Source organism: Hemicordylus capensis, chromosome 5 (genome assembly GCF_027244095.1).
Source record: "Hemicordylus capensis ecotype Gifberg chromosome 5, rHemCap1.1.pri, whole genome shotgun sequence".
Lineage (NCBI taxonomy): Eukaryota > Metazoa > Chordata > Lepidosauria > Squamata > Cordylidae > Hemicordylus > Hemicordylus capensis.
The window spans coordinates 159287037-159305993 of record NC_069661.1 but is presented as its reverse complement, the minus strand read 5'-3'; the positions used below and the strand labels follow the sequence as shown (position 1 = coordinate 159305993).

General features: G+C 49.4%; 1 protein-coding gene across 1 annotated transcript; it reads right to left on the bottom strand.

The window, feature by feature from the left end:
* Positions 1-767: 767 nt before the first annotated feature.
* LOC128325625 (titin-like) lies at positions 768-13963 on the bottom strand. Its single transcript, XM_053251213.1, has 5 exons — positions 13804-13963; positions 13335-13358; positions 2808-11754; positions 2061-2707; positions 768-1097 (listed from the first exon to the last, which is right to left on the bottom strand). Exon 3 carries the CDS (start codon positions 11209-11211, stop codon positions 4321-4323), a length of 6891 nt encoding a protein of 2296 aa, XP_053107188.1. The 5' UTR covers positions 11212-11754; positions 13335-13358; positions 13804-13963; the 3' UTR covers positions 768-1097; positions 2061-2707; positions 2808-4320.
* Between the last annotated feature and the right edge of the window lie 4994 nt (positions 13964-18957).

Sequence of the window (18957 nt, the reverse complement as noted above, 5' to 3'; positions counted from 1 at the left end):
TTTCTCTGAAGTATCAGCAGGGATGGATTGCCCTGGGTGGAGGTCTGATACAGAGCTCTCATGATACAAAGGTGGTCTCCTTGGGTTCTTCTGCCAGAGTACAAGCAAGGCTGGAAGGTCCTGGGAGGTGGCCTGATATGGAGGCTGCCTTTTTTGGTTCTTTCCTGTCATGCTCTACAGAGAGCCACCCCCCACGGCTTTTCTTCCTGCAAAGGAAATGGAGGTGCCACCTCCTAGCTGTTCCCCCAGGGCCAAATCAGTCACTCAGTTTGACTCCGCCTGGATCTAAGCCTCCAGCTGCTGCTTTGGCTCTTGGTGGAAAATAAGAGGGCTGGAGAATAACATTTGGCCTCAAACTTGGGCCTTCCAGCTGTTGTTTGATTACAGCTCCCATAGTCCCCAGTAGTCGCAGTAGCCAATAGTCAGGGTTGATGGGAACTGTAGCCAAACAGCAGCTGGAGGGCTGGAGTTGTGCAGCCCTGCCCTAAATCAAGCTTCCTCTTCTGCATCACCTTTCCATCCTCTACCACACGGGGCAGATCCCTCTTCAGGGCCAAAATCCAGCCTCCTAGCCATACATGTTGGGGCAGACAAGCTCTGTATGAGCCTCCTGGCAAGGAACTGTCTATCTTGAGCTACATCTTGAACCTCTCAAACATATCCTGGCCCTGAGTGGAATGGCCTAGAGAGTCTTTTCTGTAGCTGAGTTTGACCCAAAGACCTTTTTACCCAACTCTACCCAAAGAATATTCAAAGCAAGACAAATGTATTTTCTTTAAAATAAAACATTTTATTTTTTTAAACAATAAATATGCTAGTTTTATTGCTGTTCTATCTCTACATCCTATTAAAACAAATATTTAATTTTTAAAAAATATATACACAGCATTTTATTGCTACTTATGTAAATAGTAGCACAATTGTCTCTTTTAATTTGCCTTCCCCTTCTTCCTCAGCAACGTCCAGCTCCCTTGGAGGAACCACGATCCCCATAGTGGCTTCCACCCTGGACAGTCTGCTCCTTAGCCGCCTCAATTGTCCCCTCAGTGCCTTGAAGCTTTGTAAGCATTCCTGGCAGCTGCGGAGGTTTCTTTGGCCTTGAAGGAGAGAAAACAAACAGGGTGAAGGGGCCTGTCCTCCACCATGTCAGTCCCTGCACGGACTTCTAGTCCCCTTCCATGCCCAGCACAGACTCCTCCTCTCTGTCTTGAAAACCTTCCATGGCTATGTACCCCCCCTGGTGAACTTGCACCTTGTCAGGTTGATTTTTGCTCTTCCAGCTTCTCTGTCTTCAGGAGCCACCTGAAGGTCTCTTGCTCTCTAAAACAACTCTTTCTCTTCCCTCTCACTGACCCTTGGGTCTGGAACAGCCACTCAGATGTGGCCCCTCGTCTATCTCCTATCCCTCCAATGATACCTGAAAACCCACCTCCACTACGCAGCCTTTGGCGTAATGCCTCAGTAGAGGCAGCTCCATCGGCTTGAATTGAATGCCACTTATGCTTTCCTCTACCATTCCTCCTCTTCCTCACTTCTCTCTCCAAAGCCAAACTTTAGACTGTATGCTCCTGGTGGCAGGGAACTTTTGCCCATGTACATTGATGACACTATAAGGAGGATTTGCAATATGCACAATTGTATATCATCCTCCTTGGTTTCCTGTTTCATCTCAGCTTAAACTCAAAAGGGCTGATATTTGTTTTCCTTTTAGCATTCATATTCTGCTCTTCCTCCAGCAGCTCAGGGAGGTTTATACATGGTTATTTTTTCCTCACAATAACCCTAAGAGGTAAGTTAGGCTGTGAGACAAGTGACTGGCCCAAAGTCACCCAGAGAGTTTCATGACTGGATGAAAATTCAAACCTGGGTCTCCCTGGTCCTAAGGAGGTACAGCTGAAATACATACACATCTTTCCCCCACTTGCCCCCACCTCAGCTTCCCTCTACTTCTTCTATTGTATCCCTACCTCTGTTTTTAGACTATAAGTTTTTTAGATTGTAAAATCACAATGAGGATGGAAAAGGTAGAGGTTATGGAGTGCTGCCTCTGTGAGACTTACGGTCACGCAGCTGATGGACCTGCATCTCTACCAAACTCTGCAGAGTTTCTTTCACATTGCTGAGGTCCAGCTCCAGAGGAGGTGGGGAAGGAGGAGGAGGTGGAGAGGGATGCAGGAGGAGGGAAGAGGTGGAGGTGGAGGGTGGGATGGAGGCAACCTCAAGGGAGGCAGAAGACAATGATGAATCAGACCCAGAGGGCTGGAGAAGTGCAGCAAGGCCTGCAGGAACATCTGCAAGAGAGAAGAAGCAGGAGGTCAGCTGCAAAGGCTGACATCCTACCACACCCACCATCACTTGCCCTCACTGCTCACTCTGAGAAGCTGCTTGGATTACAGGCACTGGAGCTTGGACACATGAAAGACAGAAAACGAAGGAACACTTCAGCAAGCACTGACAACCCACTCACAGGCCACCCCCCTGAAACCTTAGATGCAGACTCAAATCAAGCATTTCAACATGAAATAAACAAAAGAGCCATTCTTAGCCCAGCAGCAATTTCAGGGGCATGCTGTGAACATACCTTCCCTTTCCCACCGCTGCAGCCAAACTTCACAGCAGATGAGCCTTGTCCGCACGTGTCCAATTTGCAGGTTGATGGCCCGGAGAGAACGAGGGAACTGTTGGGAAATGCGGCGAACCCTCAGTTCTGTAACAAAGAGAACAAAAAGGAACAAATGTTGTATGTGCTGACCAGGCTGAGTACTGATGACTTGCAAAAAGGGCAGTGTTAGGGCTTAGTCCATCACCTGGGCTGGGTATCAAAACTGCAGTTGATCTTTGTGCTGGGTGTATATGCAAAAGGTTTCCGAGGTGTCGCAATACTTATGCTGCTGGACATAGTCATGCTGTAACCCTTTGAGTTCAACTTCTTGCTGAAGATAATTATCAGCAATGGAAGGCTCTAGTAAGGGCTCTGACACAGAAGCTGTTTCCTTGGGAGAGTCTGTGAGGATGGAAGGACCTGGAACTGAGGTATCCTAACTGAACAATTTCCCCAGTAGGACATTGGTCATGCCTGGTGCTGGAAGAGGTTCTGGCACAGAGGGTTCCTCAGTGAGCTCTTCCTCCAGGATGTCATTGGTGATGTGAGGTGCTGGAAGAGGTTCTGGCACGGAGGGTTCCTCAATGAGCTCCTCCTCCAGGATGTCGTTGGTGATGTGAGGTGCTGGAAGGGGTTCTGGCATGGAGTGTTCCTCAATGAGCACTTTGCCCAGGATATTGTTGGTGATGAGAGGTGCTGGAAGAGGTTCTGGCACGGAGTGTTCCTCAGTGAGCTCTTCCTCCAGGATGTCATTGGTGATGTGAGGTGCTGGAAGAGGTTCTGGCACGGAGGGTTCCTCAATGAGCTCCTCCTCCAGGATGTCGTTGGTGATGTGAGGTGCTGGAAGGGGTTCTGGCACGGAGTGTTCCTCAATGAGCACTTTGCCCAGGATGTTGTTGGTGATGAGAGGTGCTGGAAGAGGTTCTGGCACAGAGGGTTCCTCAGTGAGCGCTTCCCTCAGGATGTAGTTGGTGATGCGAGCTGCTGGAAGGGGTTCTGGCATGGAGGGTTCCTCAGTGAGCTCTTCCCCCAGTATGTCATTGGTCATGCCAGGTGCTGGAAGGGGTTCTGTCACGGAGGGTTCCTCAGTGAGCTCTCCCCCAGGATGTCATGGGTGGTGGGAGGTGCTGGAAGAGGTTCTCGCATGGCGGGTTCCTCAGTGAGCTCTTCCCCCAGGATGATGTTGGTGATACGAGGTGCTGGAAGAGGTTCTGGCATGGAGGGTTCCTCAATGAGCTTTTCCTCCAGGATGTCGTTGGTGATGCGAGGTGCTGGAAGAGTTTCTGGCACAGAGGATTCCTCAGTGAGCTCTTCCTCCAGGATATCATTGGTCCTGCCAGGTGCTGGAAGAGGTTCTGGCACGTAGGGTTCCTCAATGAGCTCTTCCTCCAGTATGTCGTTGGTGATGTGAGGTGCTGGAAGGGGTTCTGGCACGGAGGGTTCCTCAATGAGATCTTCCTCCAGGATGTCGTTGGTGATGTGAGGTGCTGGAAGAGTTTCTGGCACAGAGGGTTCCTCTGTGAGCTCTTCCTCCAGGATGTCATGGGTCATGCCAGGTGCTGGAAGAGGTTCTGGCTTGGAGAGTTCCTCAGTGAGCTCTTCCCCCAGGATGTCATTGGTGGTGCGAGGTGCTGGAAGAGTTTCTGGCACAGAGGGTTCCTCAGTGAGCTCTTCCTCCAGGATGTCATTGGTCATGCCAGGTGCTGGAAAAGGTTCTTTCACAGAGAGTTCCTCAGTGAGCTCTTCCGCTTGGATGTCATTGGTGATGAGAGGTGCTGGATTGTGTTCTTGCATGGAGGATTCCTCAATGAGCACTTCACCCAGGATGCTGTTGGTGATGTGAGGTGCTGGAAGGGGTTCTGGCATGGAGGGTTCCTCAGTGAGCTCTCCCCGAGGATGTCATGGGTGATGTGAGGTGCTGGAAGAGGTTCTAGCATGGCGGGTTCCTCAGTGAGCTCTTCCCCCAGGATGATGTTGGTGATGTGAGGTGCTGGAAGAGGTTCTGGCATGGAGGGTTCCTCAATGAGCTCTTCCTCCAGGATGTCGTTGGTGATGCGAGGTGCTGGAAGAGTTTCTGGCACAGAGGATTCCTCAGTGAGCTCTTCCTCCAGGATATCATTGGTCCTGCCAGGTGCTGGAAGAGGTTCTGGCACGGAGGGTTCCTCAATCAGCTCTTCCTCCAGTATGTTGTTGGTGATGTGAGGTGCTGGATGGGGTTCTGGCACGGAGGGTTCCTCAATGAGCACTTCGCCCAGGATGTTGTTTGTAGTGTGAGTTACTGGAATTGGTTCTGGTATGGAGGGTTCCTCAATGAGATCTTCCTCCAGGATGTCGTTGGTGATGTGAGCTGCTGGAAGAGTTTCTGGCACAGAGGGTTCCTCAATGAGCACTTCGCCCAGGATGTTGTTGGTGATGCGAGGTGCTGGAAGGGGTTCAGGCATGGAGGGTTCCACAGTGAGTGCTTCCCCTAGGATGTCATTGGTGATGTGAGTTGCTGGAAGAGGTTCTTGCATGGAGAGTTCCTCAATGAGCAGTTCGTCCAGGATGTTGTTGGTGACACGAGGTGATGGAAGAGGTTCTGGTTTGGAGAATTCCTCAGTGAGCGCTTCGCCCAGGATCTTGTTGGTGATGCGAGGTGCTGGAAGGGGTCCTGGAATGGAGGGTTCCTCAGTGAGCTCTTCAGCCAGAATGTCATTGGTGATAAGAGTTGCTGGAAGGGGTTCTGGCATGGAGGGTTTCTCAATGAGCACTTCCCCCAGTATGTCATTGGTCATGCCAGGTGCTAGAAGGGGTTCTGTCACGGAGGGTTCCTCAGTGAGCTCTTCCCCCAGGATGTAGTTGGTGATACGAGGTGCTGGAAGAGGTTCTGGCATGGAGGGTTCCTCAGTGAGCTCTTCCCCCAGGATGTCATTGGTCTTGCAAGGTGCTGGAAGTGGTTCTGGCATGGAGGCTTCCTCAATGAGCTCTTCCTCCAGGATGTAGTTGGTGATGCGAGGTGCTGGAAGAGTTTCTGGCACAGAAGGTTCTGCAGTGAGCTCCTCCTCCAGAATTTCATTGGTCATGCCAGGTGCTGGAAGAGGTTCTGGCACGGAGGGTTCCTCAGTGACCTGTTCCTCCAGGAAGCCATTGGTCATGCCAGGTGCTGGAAGAGGTTCTGGGACAGAGGGTTTCTCAGTGAGTTCTTCCTCCAGGATGTCATTGGTGATGTGAGGTGCTGGAAGAGGTTCTGGCATGGAGGGTTCCTCAATGAGCTCTTCCTCCAGGATGTCGTTGGTGATGTGAGGTGCTGGAAGGGGTTCTGGCATGGAGGGTTCCTCAATGAGCACTTCGTCCAAGATGTTGTTGCTGGTGCAAGGTGCTGGAAGGGGTTCTGGCTTGGAGGGTTCCTCAGTGTGTGCTTCCCCCAGGATGTTGTTGGTGATTTGAGGTGCTGGAAGAGGTTCTGGCATGGAGTGTTCCTCAGTAAGCTCTTCCCCCAGTATGTCATTGGTCATGCGAGGTGCTGGAAGTGGTTCTTGCATTGCGGTTTCCTCAATGAGCACTTCCTCCAGGATATTGTTGGTGATGCGAAGTGCTGGAAGAGGTTCTGGCATGGAGGGTTCTTCAGTGAGCTCTTCCTCCAGGATGTCATTGGTCATGCCTGGTGCTGGAAGAGGTTCTGGCACGGAGGGTTCCTCAGTGAGCTCTTCCTCCAGGATATCATTGGTGATGTGAGGTGCTAGAAGAAGTTCTGGCATGGAGGGTTCCTCAATGAGCTCCTCCTCCAGGATGTCGTTGGTGATGTGAGGTGCTGGAAGGGTTTCTGGCACAGAGGGTTCCTCAATGAGCACTTCGCCCAGGATGTTGTTGGTGATGAGAGGTGCTGGAAGAGGTTCTGGCATGGAGGGTTCCTCAGTGAGCTCTTCCCCCAGTATATCATTGGTCATGCCAGGTGCTGGAAGAGGTTCTGGCTTGGAGAGTTCCTCAGTGAGCTCTTCCCCCAGGATGTCATTGGTGGTGCGAGGTGCTGGAAGAGGTTCTGGCACGGAGGGTTCCTCAGTGAGCTCTTCCTCCAGGATATCATTGGTCCTGCCAGTTGCTGGAAGAGGTTCTGGCACGGAGGGTTCCTCAATGAGCTCTTCCTCCAGTATGTCGTTGGTGATGTGAGGTGCTGGAAGGGGTTCTGGCACGGAGGGTTCCTCAATGAGCACTTCGCCCAGGATGTTGTTTGTAGTGCGAGGTACTGGAAAGGGTTCTGGCATGGAGGGTTCCTCAATAAGATCTTCCTCCAGGATGTCGTTGGTGATGTGAGGTGCTGGAAGAGGTTCTGGCTTGGAGAGTTCCTCAGTGAGCTCTTCCCCCAGGATGTCATTGGTGGTGCGAGGTGCTGGAAGAGGTTCTTTCACGGAGAGTTCCTCAGTGAGCTCTTCCGCTTGGATGTCATTGCTGATGAGAGGTGCTGGATTGTGTTCTTGCACGGAGGATTCCTCAATGAGCACTTCGCCCAGGATGTTGATGGTGATGTGAGGTGCTGGAAGAGGTTCTGGCATGGAGGTTTCCTCAGTGAGCGCTTCCCTCAGGATGTAGTTGGTGATTCGTGGTGCTGGAAGTGGTTCTGCCATGGAGGGTTCCTCAGTGAACGCTTCGCCCAGGATCTTGTTGGTGATGCGAGGTGCTGGAAGGGGTTCTGTCATGGAGGGTTCCTCAGTGAGCTCTTCACCCAGAATGTTTTTGGTGATATGAGTTGCTGGAAGGGGTTCTGGCATGGAGGGTTCCTCAATGAGCGCTTCCCCCAGTATGTCATTGGTCATGCCAGGTGCTGGAAGGGGTTCTGTCATGGATGGCTCCTCATTGAGCTCTTCCCCCAGTATGTCATGGGTGATGTGCAGTGCTGGAAGAGGTTCTGGCAAGGAGGGTTCCTCAATGAGCTTTTCCTCCAGGATGTCGTTGGTGATGCGAGGTGCTGGAAGAGTTTCTGGCACAGAGGATTCCTCAGTGAGCTCTTCCTCCAGGATATCATTGGTCCTGCCAGGTGCTGGAAGAGGTTCTGGCATGGAGGGTTCCTCAATGAGCTCTTCCTCCAGGATGTCGTTGGCGATGCGAGGTGCCGGAAGAGTTTCTGGCACAGATGCTTCCTCAGTGAGCTCTTCCTCCAGGATGTCGTTGGTGATGTGAGGTGCTGGAAGGGGTTCTGGCACGGAGGGTTCCTCAATGAGCACTTCGCCCAGGATGTTGGTGGTGGTGCTAGGTGCTGGAAGGGGTTCTGGCATGGAGGGTTCCTCAGTGAGCTCTTCCTCCAGGATATCATTGGTCACGCTAGGTGCTGGAAGAGGTTCTAGTACGGAGGGTTCCTCAGTGAGCTCTTCCTCCAGGATGTCATTGGTAATGTGAGGTGCTGGAAGAGGTTCTGGCACAGAGGGTTCCTCAATGAGCTCCTCCTCCAGGATGTTGTTGGTGATGTGAGGTGCTGGAAGGGGTTCTGGCACGGAGGGTTCCTCAATGAGCACTTTGCCCAGGATGTCATTGGTGATGTTAGTTGCTTGAAGCGGTTCTGGCATCGATGGTTCCTCAATGAGTGCTTCCCCCAAGATGTTGTTGGTGATGTGACGTGCTGGAAGGGGTTCTGGCATGGCGAGCTCACTGAGGAACACTCCGTGCCAGAACCTCTTCCAGCACCTCACATCACCAAAGATATTGGTGCGATCTTCCCCCAGAATTTCATTGGTGATACGAGGTGCTCGAAGAGGTTCTGGCATGGAGTGTTCCTCAGTAAGCTCTTCCCCCAGTATGTCATTGGTCATGCGAGGTGCTGGAAGTGGTTCTTGCATTGCGGTTTCCTCAATGAGCACTTCCTCCAGGATATTGTTGGTGATGCGAAGTGCTGGAAGAGGTTCTGGCATGGAGGGTTCTTCAGTGAGCTCTTCCTCCAGGATGTCATTGGTCATGCCTGGTGCTGGAAGAGGTTCTGGCACGGAGGGTTCCTCAGTGAGCTCTTCCTCCAGGATATCATTGGTGATGTGAGGTGCTAGAAGAAGTTCTGGCATGGAGGGTTCCTCAATGAGCTCCTCCTCCAGGATGTCGTTGGTGATGTGAGGTGCTGGAAGGGTTTCTGGCACAGAGGGTTCCTCAATGAGCACTTCGCCCAGGATGTTGTTGGTGATGAGAGGTGCTGGAAGAGGTTCTGGCATGGAGGGTTCCTCAGTGAGCTCTTCCCCCAGTATATCATTGGTCATGCCAGGTGCTGGAAGAGGTTCTGGCTTGGAGAGTTCCTCAGTGAGCTCTTCCCCCAGGATGTCATTGGTGGTGCGAGGTGCTGGAAGAGGTTCTGGCACGGAGGGTTCCTCAGTGAGCTCTTCCTCCAGGATATCATTGGTCCTGCCAGTTGCTGGAAGAGGTTCTGGCACGGAGGGTTCCTCAATGAGCTCTTCCTCCAGTATGTCGTTGGTGATGTGAGGTGCTGGAAGGGGTTCTGGCACGGAGGGTTCCTCAATGAGCACTTCGCCCAGGATGTTGTTTGTAGTGCGAGGTACTGGAAAGGGTTCTGGCATGGAGGGTTCCTCAATAAGATCTTCCTCCAGGATGTCGTTGGTGATGTGAGGTGCTGGAAGAGGTTCTGGCTTGGAGAGTTCCTCAGTGAGCTCTTCCCCCAGGATGTCATTGGTGGTGCGAGGTGCTGGAAGAGGTTCTTTCACGGAGAGTTCCTCAGTGAGCTCTTCCGCTTGGATGTCATTGCTGATGAGAGGTGCTGGATTGTGTTCTTGCACGGAGGATTCCTCAATGAGCACTTCGCCCAGGATGTTGATGGTGATGTGAGGTGCTGGAAGAGGTTCTGGCATGGAGGTTTCCTCAGTGAGCGCTTCCCTCAGGATGTAGTTGGTGATTCGTGGTGCTGGAAGTGGTTCTGCCATGGAGGGTTCCTCAGTGAACGCTTCGCCCAGGATCTTGTTGGTGATGCGAGGTGCTGGAAGGGGTTCTGTCATGGAGGGTTCCTCAGTGAGCTCTTCACCCAGAATGTTTTTGGTGATATGAGTTGCTGGAAGGGGTTCTGGCATGGAGGGTTCCTCAATGAGCGCTTCCCCCAGTATGTCATTGGTCATGCCAGGTGCTGGAAGGGGTTCTGTCATGGATGGCTCCTCATTGAGCTCTTCCCCCAGTATGTCATGGGTGATGTGCAGTGCTGGAAGAGGTTCTGGCAAGGAGGGTTCCTCAATGAGCTTTTCCTCCAGGATGTCGTTGGTGATGCGAGGTGCTGGAAGAGTTTCTGGCACAGAGGATTCCTCAGTGAGCTCTTCCTCCAGGATATCATTGGTCCTGCCAGGTGCTGGAAGAGGTTCTGGCATGGAGGGTTCCTCAATGAGCTCTTCCTCCAGGATGTCGTTGGCGATGCGAGGTGCCGGAAGAGTTTCTGGCACAGATGCTTCCTCAGTGAGCTCTTCCTCCAGGATGTCGTTGGTGATGTGAGGTGCTGGAAGGGGTTCTGGCACGGAGGGTTCCTCAATGAGCACTTCGCCCAGGATGTTGGTGGTGGTGCTAGGTGCTGGAAGGGGTTCTGGCATGGAGGGTTCCTCAGTGAGCTCTTCCTCCAGGATATCATTGGTCACGCTAGGTGCTGGAAGAGGTTCTAGTACGGAGGGTTCCTCAGTGAGCTCTTCCTCCAGGATGTCATTGGTAATGTGAGGTGCTGGAAGAGGTTCTGGCACAGAGGGTTCCTCAATGAGCTCCTCCTCCAGGATGTTGTTGGTGATGTGAGGTGCTGGAAGGGGTTCTGGCACGGAGGGTTCCTCAATGAGCACTTTGCCCAGGATGTCATTGGTGATGTTAGTTGCTTGAAGCGGTTCTGGCATCGATGGTTCCTCAATGAGTGCTTCCCCCAAGATGTTGTTGGTGATGTGACGTGCTGGAAGGGGTTCTGGCATGGCGAGCTCACTGAGGAACACTCCGTGCCAGAACCTCTTCCAGCACCTCACATCACCAAAGATATTGGTGCGATCTTCCCCCAGAATTTCATTGGTGATACGAGGTGCTCGAAGAGGTTCTGGCATGGAGGGTTCCTCAGTGAGCGCTTCGCCTTGGATGTCATTGGTGATACGAGGTGCTCGAAGAGGTTCTGGCATGGAGGGTTCCTCAATGAGCTCCTCCTCCAGGATGTTGTTGGTGATGTGAGGTGCTGGAAGGGGTCCTGGCACGGAGGGTTCCTCAATGAGCACTTTGCCCAGGATGTCATTGGTGATGTTAGTTGCTTGAAGTGGTTCTGGCATCGATGGTTCCTCAATGAGTGCTTCCCCCAAGATGTTGTTGGTGATGTGACGTGTTGGAAGGGGTTCTGGCATGGCGAGCTCACTGAGGAACACTCCGTGCCAGAACATCTTCCAGCACCTCACATCACCAAAGATATTGGTGAGCTCTTCCCCCAGAATTTCATTGGTGATACGAGGTGTTCGAAGAGGTTCTGGCATGGAGGGTTCCTCAGTGAGCGCTTCGCCTTGGATGTCATTGGTGATACGAGGTGCTCGAAGAGTTTCTGGCATGGAGGGTTCCTCAGTGAGTGCTTCCCCTTGGATGTCATTGGTGATGTGAGTTGTTGGAAGAGGTTCTGGCACGGAGAGGTCCTCAATGAGCACTTCGCCCATTCTAGCATGGAGGAGAGTTGCTGGAAGTGGTTGCTGGAGAGTTGCTGGAAGTTGTTGCTGTGAGTTGCTGGAAGTGGTTCTGGCATGGAGGGTTCCTCTGTGAGCTTTTCCCCCAGGATGTTGTTGGTTATATGAGGTGCTGGAAGAGGTTCTAGCATGGAGGGTTCCTCAGTGAGCTCTTCCACCAGGATGTCCTTGGTGATGTGAGTTGCTGGAAGTGGTTTTGGCATGGAGGGTTGCTCAGTGAGCTCTTCCCCCAGGATGCTGTTGATGATGCTAGGTGCTGGAAGTGGTTTTAGCATGGAGGGTTCTTCAATGAGCTCTTCCCCCATGATCTCATTGGTGATGCAAGGTCCTTGTAGGGGTTCTGTCACAGAGGGTTCCTCAGTGAGCTCTTCCCCCAGGATGTTGTTGGTGATGTGAGGTGCTGGAAGGGGTCTGGCATGGAGGATTCTTCAATAAGCTCTTTCTGCAGAGTGTCCCCCAAAACATTGGGGAGTCTCCCAGAAAATGGTGCAACATGGGTTGGGTTTCTGGGATGACCTGAAAGAGTGGAAATAAGGCAGGAATCAGGCAATGATCGTGGCTTGTAGGCCTGATAGAAATAGTCTCCCTTTTCTGCCTAGATTAGCCAGCTGGAAAGTAGCCTGGGATTGTGGGTGATGTGGGCCACCCAAGGAAACAAGCAAGGAATGAAGAGGAGTCCATTGCATAGCACTGACTGGCAAAACAGCCCTCACCAAGTACACTTCAGAAGGGAGTGCAATGGCCAGGCTTTGTCTGCTGTACATACAAGTGCAGCTGCCTTCTACCAAGTCATACTCTTTGCTCTCTTTGCCCTACTCTGGCTGTTTGCCACTCTTGGGCAGAGGCCTTTTCCTAGCTAGCTAAGATCCTTTAACAGAAGATGATGAATTCTCAACAGGAGACCTTGTGCATGCAAAGCAATTGTTCCACTACTGGGCTATGGGCTTTCCCTTCTGTGTGAGGAAAGAAGCTTCTCCTTTGAGCAGAATGGGAGCTGATGGTTGACATGGACTATCTCTGGTTCACGAACCAACCCCCAGTTACAGTCTCTTGGCCTAGTGGGGTGGGGGGGTCTTGAAAATCTGCCTGAATGCCATAAGCAGGAAGCATAGCTGTGATCTCAGGAATGCGGGCCTGGCTCCTAGAGGTAGAAAACTTGGTCGGAGAAAGAAAGAGTATCTTTGGACCAAGCTCAGAGCACATTGGCCAGAAAATGTTGCCCTTGTTTTCAGGTGATCCTCCAATTCCATCTTGACCCATGTAATTGTCAAAAAATGAGATACTTTGGAAATAATTAGCTTCCTCTTCTTGAAGGCAGGGAGAAAAAGACCCTGAGGATGTTTTGGGGCTGGGTGTGGGCAAAGGGTTCTTGCAGGACTTTTTCAAAAGTGCACAACCTCTAAAGGAGAATGACCAAACCTACCTGCCTGCTGCCACAGCCCTTTCCCCATCTCTTCCTCGAATGGAGGATAGCTAGATGTGGGTAACTAGGGGTATTACTAGTATTACCAGGGGTATTACTAGTATGTGCCCTCCCTCTAATTTTAATTCACATGCAGCCAAGTATGTCCTCTCCCCTAATCCTTCTAGCTGGCCCTGCTAATTCTGGATGATTCCATAGTTGGGAGCAGTGAATGTAATTGCCGTTGAATGTCACTCACTGCATTTTGCTCAGAGTATTTTTCATTGAGGATGGACTGGTTGTGGCGGGGCAGGGGGTGGGCCTGCTCTCCTGGTTCACAGTCATGAGGCCAGCTTTCCCACCCCTCTCCAGTGTAGTTTCCACACTTTTTAAAAAGCCCCCCCCCAATAGGGACACATACATGCTGTTTTGTGTTTTAAATAGGAGGGAGGCAGCCTGCCAAAGGTATCAAGGGGACAGTTGATGAAATTGGCATTTGATTCAGCAGCCAATTACTGGCATTCTGAACATGGAAAGGAGATGGGCTCACCTTGATGAGGCAATATATGCCACACCTGGGTTTGGGCTATGTCTGAACACCTCCCCCTCATCACTCCCCCCCCATCCCTTCAGCTGGCCACACCAGAGCCAAAAGCATTAAGAGGAGTCAAGGGTAGAGAAGAGAGCAACTCACTTTGGTTCTGCCTCTGGGTGAGACCTATGGGAACATGAAAGAAGAAAAGGTTAGGCATGTTCTTGGAAATAACATGGGGGTGCTGGGGGGCAGCCTTTGAAGTCAGCTTCAACTGCTGGGCAGGATTTCCCCACAACCCCCCAAGTGGGCCCACAGGAGCCAGCCAGTAGCTCCTGAGTGATACAGCTTCACCAGTCTAGGACCTCCAAGCTTAAGAAACACAGTGGAAATCAACCAAGCAGGTGACCTTCGAGGGCCGCCTGCATTTCAAGGAGAAGCTGTGTGGTGTGAATAGTGGTGGTGAACTTGTGACCACTGAAGTTCCCACAGGGAGCACAAACACGTGTGAACACAGCAGGCTGGGCTTCAGTTCTCTGCCCAGACAGGCTAAAACAACGGAAGGGTATCTTTAGAAACCAAGTCCACACCGCCATTAGATTTTGCTTCACCCACCATGCCAGAGACTTACCTGCAGGCCACACATGACCAACAGCCACCCATCTTGACAACTAAGCTGATAAGCTGCTAATAAACTGACAGCTGAAGACAGCCAATTTATTGAAGATGCTTCAGCTAACCTAAAACGCTGCCAAGTGAGCCTGCTGCAGAATCTTTGCAGGTTTCCAAGGGGAACCATGATGGCAGAATTCTGTGGCTGACTGTGAAGTCACAAGTTACTGTTACTGGTCATGCTGGCTCTGGTTTGAATCCAAACACTGTCTTGGGGGTGCAGCTCAAAGTGTCAGAGTACCAGGGGCGAGTCATCCCAGTCCTGCCCTCCCTGCTCCCCACATGTCACTTTCCATTCATTTGACTTTCCCCTTCTGTTAACAAATTGTGAAGGAAGGGGATGCTTGTGGATAGGGGTGGGCTGCAGCTGCTGCTTGTACAGTTGGACACAAAGTTTATAATAAGGCTTGCATGAGTACTCTGTAACATGTAAGAGGGCAAAGGCAACAGCCACATCCATTGCATGTCCCCAGCTAATTTTCCACCTAATCACTTAGATTAGATTTCCACCTATTCACTTGCTGAAGTCCTTTAGCTAGGAAATTCCTCTAAATCACATTCAGCACTGAGGCCCGTCTCTGTTCAGAATACACAAAAAGAAAGCCAATTAACTTGTGGAACTCACCACCTCTAGATGCGGTGATGACCACTGGCTTAGATGGGCTTGAAAGGGGGTTAGAAACATTCACGGAGGAGGAGAGATCCCTCTGTGGCTATTAGTCATGATGGCTATAGAGAACCTCCAGGTGCACAGGCAGAATCCCAGATGCTGGGGACATGCAGTGGGTGCGGCTGTTGCCTTTGCATTCTTACATGTTATAGAGGAAGCATGCAGGTTTATTATAAACTTTGTGTCCAACTGCACAAAAAATGAAGATGGCCCACAAAGAATGAGAGGGCGCAACAGAAGGCTGTAATGTACTTTTTGTATAAGGTCATGACAATGGAAAGCAAACAATTATCCCCGCCCCCTCTGTTTCTTCTTAGGAAACAACCCACATCCTTATTAAACTCAATAGGCCCACCTGTACAAAATCTTAGTTTCTGCTGCATATAGTTTGATGTACTGCACATTAAAATGAACATTGGACAAAGGGACCTCCTCTCTGTCCTCTCAAAAGACCCACCATGGTAGCTCATGGCCCTACAGGGGATGGATGAATCCCGCTAAAGATGCTACTCTTACATTTTTAGGCATTCTAGCGATTGCCTCCTTACAGCTATTACTTCTGCCACTATAGTTAAACCATATGTTGTTGGAAGCTTAATGTTTTGTTGACATTCTGTCAGCTGGTATGTATCCCTCACTTCCTGCCCCTCTGGCTGCTGCTGCCACCAACAGCACTGCAATTACTCTCCAGTATATTATTTTATCAGGAAGCAAAAAGGTGTTCCGTATAGAAATACGGAAGCACTCAGTTGCTGTTGAAAGTCACTTTGCTCAGAGTGTTTTTTGCTCAGAATGTTTTTCCTTGAGGATTGACTGGTTGGTAGGGGAGGCAGAGTCGTTCTTACCCCCGGACATTGGGGCCCTGGTACATGGCCTCCAGGGGCAGACTCCAAATGGTCAGGGGGGGCCTCCTGCAACCACCTGTGCCCACCTCTCCACACCGTACCTTCGGTGTTTTTGTTTTGTATAATTTAAGCGAGGAGTGGCAGCTAGGGAGTGAGCTTAGCAAGACTTGCCTACCTGCTCCCCTGGTGTTGTCCGAAGTGACCGCTGGGTTTGTCTATTCACCCCAGTGGCTCTTGATAACTGTGAGGCGCTCCAGCATGTGGCATCATGGGCTTGTGGCAATCTATTTTAACTGCACTGGTGCGCTGTAGCACCTCGCAGTAAACAAGATCCTCTGGGCCGAATGGACAGGCCGAGTGGTCACTCAGGTCACCACCACCGGGGGGTGGGAGGCGTCCTGCTCAGCTCACATACACCCCGGCCCACCCCTCAGCCACACACATGCCATGGTGGCTTGAATTATGCAAAAACAAAAAAAACAAAAAACAGGCATGGCGTGGCGGGCGCAGGGTGGCTGCTGGAGGCACCCCAATTGCCTAGGTGTATCCCTAGCATGGGGAAGGGCGGACCTGCTCTCATAGTTTACAGTCATGAGGCCAACTTTCCCACCCCTCTCCACAGAAGTTTTTCAACTTTTTAAAGAGTCCCCCCCACACACACAAAAAATAAGTAAAAATAAAGGACATGTTTCAGGTGAAAGAATGGCAACAAAAAGAAGGACCTAGGTGAATCCATATTGCACCACAAGAACCCACCCGCACAAAACCTTTGCTGTATGCAATATTAAATAAATCTGTAAAAAGACATTAAGGGGACACATTCAACTGCAACCTAATATTGTAAGGATTTTTCTCAAAACATACCAAAGGATGAAAGTTGCTGGATATTTAATATATACTGTTTTAGAATTACCCACATATATACTCAAATCAATACATAAATCCTTAAAATCATCAAAATTCACATATACATACACATTAAAATAACCAATAATACCCATTATGTTAATATTTCATATGGGCTAATACATAAAATCTAAAAGCACCAATTATTCTTTCAACAATCCCTTCATTTTATAGCTTCATGAGTTCCAAACTTCCAAAAGGTGCACAAATGCAAAGAAGGGATCACAAAACTCTATATGGACTTCTTGTCCCACATGTGCTGATGTTTTAAAATCCACATCCATAAGTAGCTTCCTCTGTCTCAAAAAGGTGATAAAACCAGCTCCACATTCTACAATGCATGTGTAAGCACTCCTTTCTGTACTGAGCTGAAAATGCCATCAGATAAATTCTGATTTTATTTATATCTATAGCCCTATTCAGATGTTAGATTATGTTCAGATGTTATAGATGCTACACATGTACACATTTTTCTGTGAATGCTTGTACATGGATTCATTTAAAAGGTGGACCTGAGTACAGGCCCCTCAAACACAAGCTACAGATATGAAGTGTACCATTGTTTGTGCATTGAACGTAACTTGTGAATAGGGCTTATTTGTACACATAATATGTTTTCAAGGACACTGATTCCAAGTATGCTTACATGGCAGTCCAAGAAGCACACTTCAATTTCCTTAAAAGGAAACAGCACTAGCATTTTTTGCTGTTTTTGTAATATCTTTTATTGACCAAACAATCAATCAAACTATATCAGGGGCTATCAATGGCCAGTTATGGAGAAGATGGCATGATTCTGTCATGAATACAATGTAGCAACACATGTATTTTGCCATAGGAATGTTTACAAAATATATAATGCATAAAGGTGGCATAAAGACACTGGTTGATACCAATGCTAACAAGGCACATGTGAATCCATGTCAGCATCCAGACTGCTGCTGCTCCATTGCACTTGTGGGAGCAGGGGCATATCTAGGGTGGGGCAGGCAGGGCACGTGCCCCGGGCGCCACTCGAAAGGGGGCGCCATTTTTGTAAGATTAATTTTTTTTAAATGGCCACCAAAAACAAAATGGCCACCGTGCATGCTCAAATGGCCTCTGTGAGTCCCTAGGCCATGCCAGGCCTCGCAAAGGCCATTTGAGCATGCGTGGAGGCCATTTTGTTTTCAGCCATTTTTAAATATTTTTTTTAAATGGCCACTACACATGCTCAAATGGTCCCTAGAGGCCAGAGGGGGGAGGGGAACCTTTGCAGACCCCCTCATGGCCTTTAGGAAGCTCCTCGAAGGGGCTACAGGTGAATTGTTTTTTTAAAAAATTAATATATGTCATATAATATAATATAATATAATATAATATAATATAATATAATATAATATAAGTCACAAAAAATTAATATAATATAAGTCACATATTCAGATTGGCACTATGTACAGAGAATCAGGGCTTGTGAATACTGAGCTGAAGCTTATGAGCTAGGATTGTATTCATTTGCTCTTACTTTGCTTCTTGTGATAAGTGAGTTAAATATGATGTCTTAATAATATGGCTATTAATGGTGAGTTTGTCTTTGAATCAGTGTGAAATCCTTAGTTTTAAGGCCCATTGGGAGTTTCTTGCTCATGGCCTTTAGGAAGCCCCTTCGAGGTCTGCCACTACTGTTTATTTATATTTATATTTATTTATTTATGATTGTTGTTGTTGTCATTGTTATTGCTATTGTAAGATAAGAGATGGAATAAAAATATTACTAATAATAATTTCAGCTCACAGTTCCAGCATCTAGTGAATTACCTTTAAACCTGCAAGAGGCTGGGAGGACAGTAGAAGTATCTGATTCACTGGTAGTTGGAAAACAAGGAATATCAAGTTAGGTGTGCAGCATCTGGTGAGGGCAAAAACTGATGCCAGTGTTGGCTTTAAAACAGGCAACAACTTCATGGGTTACAGAGGCTGATATACCTGGCATGTACTGTTAATATCTGAGGGGTGAGTTAGATCTTCCTGTGCTGGATGGGGTTACACTCCCCCAGAAGGAGCAGGACATTATTCTCTGTCCCCCATTTCTATAAAGAAAGAATTTTTAAATAACCTTTTTTTAAAATGTAGGACTGATGGGTGATATAAGCTCCCCCCTACATTTTGGGCACCCCCACTAAACCTTTAGGCAGGTTTGGGGCATGGCCTGGGATACAATAATGGACTGGAATTATATACATAGCAGTGGACCAGGGGGTAAAAAAAAAAAAACACTCTCTGGTCCACCCCTGCCCATTACCATAGCCTACTAGCCAATGGTAAGGGCCAGAGGCCACCTGTCATGCTGTGCTTGCCTTCTGTCTCAGCATGGCCACAGAAGGCATTCCAGCTTAAGGCCTTCCCCAATGGAAGACAGACATAATCATTTCCACATAACCATTTCCAACTATGCTGGAAATCGGCACCAATGATGATTATGTTTGATCAAACTCCAATGCTGACCAAGCCTTGTCTACAGTGCCTTTCATTATGTATGTGTTATATTCCAAAGCATGTGTTGCCCAGAGAAACAGGACTCTATGCTCCATCTGCCGGAACTCATCCCGCCCTCAGCACTGACAGCAGTAAACCAAACTGCATAAGAAACTAGCAAACCTATAGTGAATGCATAAGATAACCCATCAAACAGATGGAGAAGGAGAAAGGATAA